This window comes from Helianthus annuus, chromosome 4, assembly GCF_002127325.2.
Source record: "Helianthus annuus cultivar XRQ/B chromosome 4, HanXRQr2.0-SUNRISE, whole genome shotgun sequence".
Lineage (NCBI taxonomy): Eukaryota > Viridiplantae > Streptophyta > Magnoliopsida > Asterales > Asteraceae > Helianthus > Helianthus annuus.
The window spans coordinates 49,306,180-49,308,717 of NC_035436.2; the positions used below are offsets into that span (position 1 = coordinate 49,306,180).

General features: G+C 42.2%; 1 protein-coding gene across 1 annotated transcript; it reads left to right on the forward strand.

Annotated features, from left to right (window-relative positions):
- The first annotated feature begins 729 nt into the window (after positions 1-729).
- Positions 730-1,638, forward strand: LOC110933373. Its single transcript, XM_022176602.1, has one exon. It carries the CDS (start codon positions 730-732, stop codon positions 1,636-1,638), a length of 909 nt encoding a protein of 302 aa, XP_022032294.1.
- The last annotated feature ends 900 nt before the right edge of the window (positions 1,639-2,538 follow it).

Here is a 2,538-nt window from a genome sequence, read left to right on the forward strand (position 1 = left end):
AGTCGGGTGTTACATCTAGTCAGATTTTTCAGTTAACTTTATGTCTTTTTCCTCTCTTTTAATGAAGGGTGAAATGGTCTTTTAACATTTTATTATAAAAAATTAAAAAAAATCTAACCATTTTGCCCTTCATTAAAAGGGAGGAAAAAGACTAAAAAACTGGATGTTAACTGAAAAAACCAGTCCAGATTTTGCTTTTGGATGAAAATGACAACATAATTGAAACCACATGGACTCAGATTCAAAAGGTTTGAGTTTTGGACTATAGTGACAAAAGTGACCAAACCTCAGAGACTATTTTGGCAGTTTACTCTTTTTTATATATTTGCTTTAAAATAAAAACCACAAAAAAATAAAGTTATGTGAAGTTCATAGAACTAAACCAATTCCTTGTGATGAAATAAAGTGAAATAAGGAAAAGTGGTTGATGTGCCATCTAAGTAGAGTTGAGGCTAGTGGGTGTGGAGAATAGTAGTCCTTTGGGGATGATCCGTCACGTAGACGGTCACGTCTAATAGCATATATATTAAGCAACGATTATATGTATCAATCTGTAAATATTTGTACCAAAAATAGTGGAACCCATTGTATTATTTATAGTTATGATTATCAATAGAGAAGGTAAGGAACCTATTCTTTCATGGTATCACCCTTCATCGATCCTCTCCTCTTTTTTCTCTAATCCCTCTGCGGCGCACCCTCCCCTTCTCTTTTGCTTCTGCCGCCACCATGACAGGCTCAAACAACGCCTCCCCTATTACCATTGAATCCAAGATTCACCCTGCCACCACCATTACCAACATCAAAACCGTTATACCCATTACCCTTGAAATCGAGTCCGGCCAATACAACTCTTGGGCAACCCTTTTCAAACTTCACTATAAAGCCTGCCTTGTCTATGATCATATCAAAAACAAACCGGAAACCACTTCTTCTTCCACCGAAACCACCAAACAGTCGAACGATTGGGAGTGGCTGGATGCCATTGTCCTACAATGGATATACAACACGATCTCAAACGATCTCTTACACACCATCATTAACAAAACTGCCACTACATACGACGCCTGGGTTGCCATCGAAAATCTTTTTCATGATAACAAGAGCGCTCGTGCGATTCATCTCATGCACAAATTTTCAAACACCAGGCTTGACGGCTTCCCGAACGTGTCCGCCTACTGCCAAGAACTCAAAGTCTTGGCCGATCAACTTGCCAACGTTAATGCTCCTGTGGACAGTGATCGCCTTGTGCTTCAGTTAATTGCTGGTTTGAATGAAGAATATGATGGTATCGCCACCATCTTACAACAACAGGACCCATTGCCGTCTTTCTACACTGCTCGCTCCAAAATCATTCAAGTCGAAAGACGTAAAGCCGAACAAGCTTTACATGCTTCCAAAGCGGCTGGTTCGGCTCTCACCGCCACCACACAGTGTGCGACATCATCTGACATGAACCTGCAAGATGACCGGACCGGCGGCAGGGGTCGCGGTCGGTCGGGCAGACGTGGCAGGGGACGCGACGCATACGGTAGAGGCCGCTCAGCTAACTACTGGCCAAATCAGTTCTACAACCCTTGGCCCAATCCACCCTACGACCCATATCCATCATTCGGCCCATCTCCACAAGCCTACTAGCCCATACCACCATGCCCGTATCCCACTACAAATCGGCCCAATAATAATTCAGCCCAAAGTTTAGGCATTCTTGGCCCACGCCCTTCTCAAGCTCACACTGCCTACAGTCCAACGGACATCGAGCAAGCCTTGTACACCATGTCTTTGCAGCAGCCTGACCCCACTCAGTATATGGACACGAGAGCGACGTATAACGCATCTCATGAATCAGGTAACTACCATTCTTTTTCTAATTCGTGCGTGTCTCACAAAATTATTGTAGGTAATGGCGACACCATTCCGGTATTAGGACAGGGCACAAAATACCTTCCCAAACCCTTCCCACCATTTATCCTTAAAAACGTCCTATGTTCACCTAAAATTGTCAAAAACCTAATATCCGTGCGTCGCTTTACCACGGATAATTCTGTTGCTGTGGAATTTGACCCATTTGGTTTTCTTGTGAAGAATTACAAGACCAAGAAACCGCTCCTCAGATGCAACAGCAGCGGTGATCTTTACCCTCTGGTGCTCGGGTCATCTCCATCTCAGCCAACTGCTCTTGCTGCTATCTCCACACAACTCTGGCATCACCGTCTAGGCCATCTTGGACGTTCTTCTTTGCAATCGTTAAAAACTTCTAGTTCTATTGTTTTTGATAAACTTCATAATAATGTATGCCAGTCTTGTGTTTTTGGTAAAAGTATTCGGTTACCATGTTTTGCTTCAAATAATTTTACTATTCAACCATTTGATATTATACATAGTGACGTGTGGACTTCTCCTATTATTAGCTCAGGTGGTCACAAATATTATGTGTTGTTCTTAGACGACTATTCTAATTTTTTGTGGACTTATCCAATTGCAAACAAATCCAAAGTTTTCTCATCTTTTCAACAATTTGCGTCTACAATCAAAACC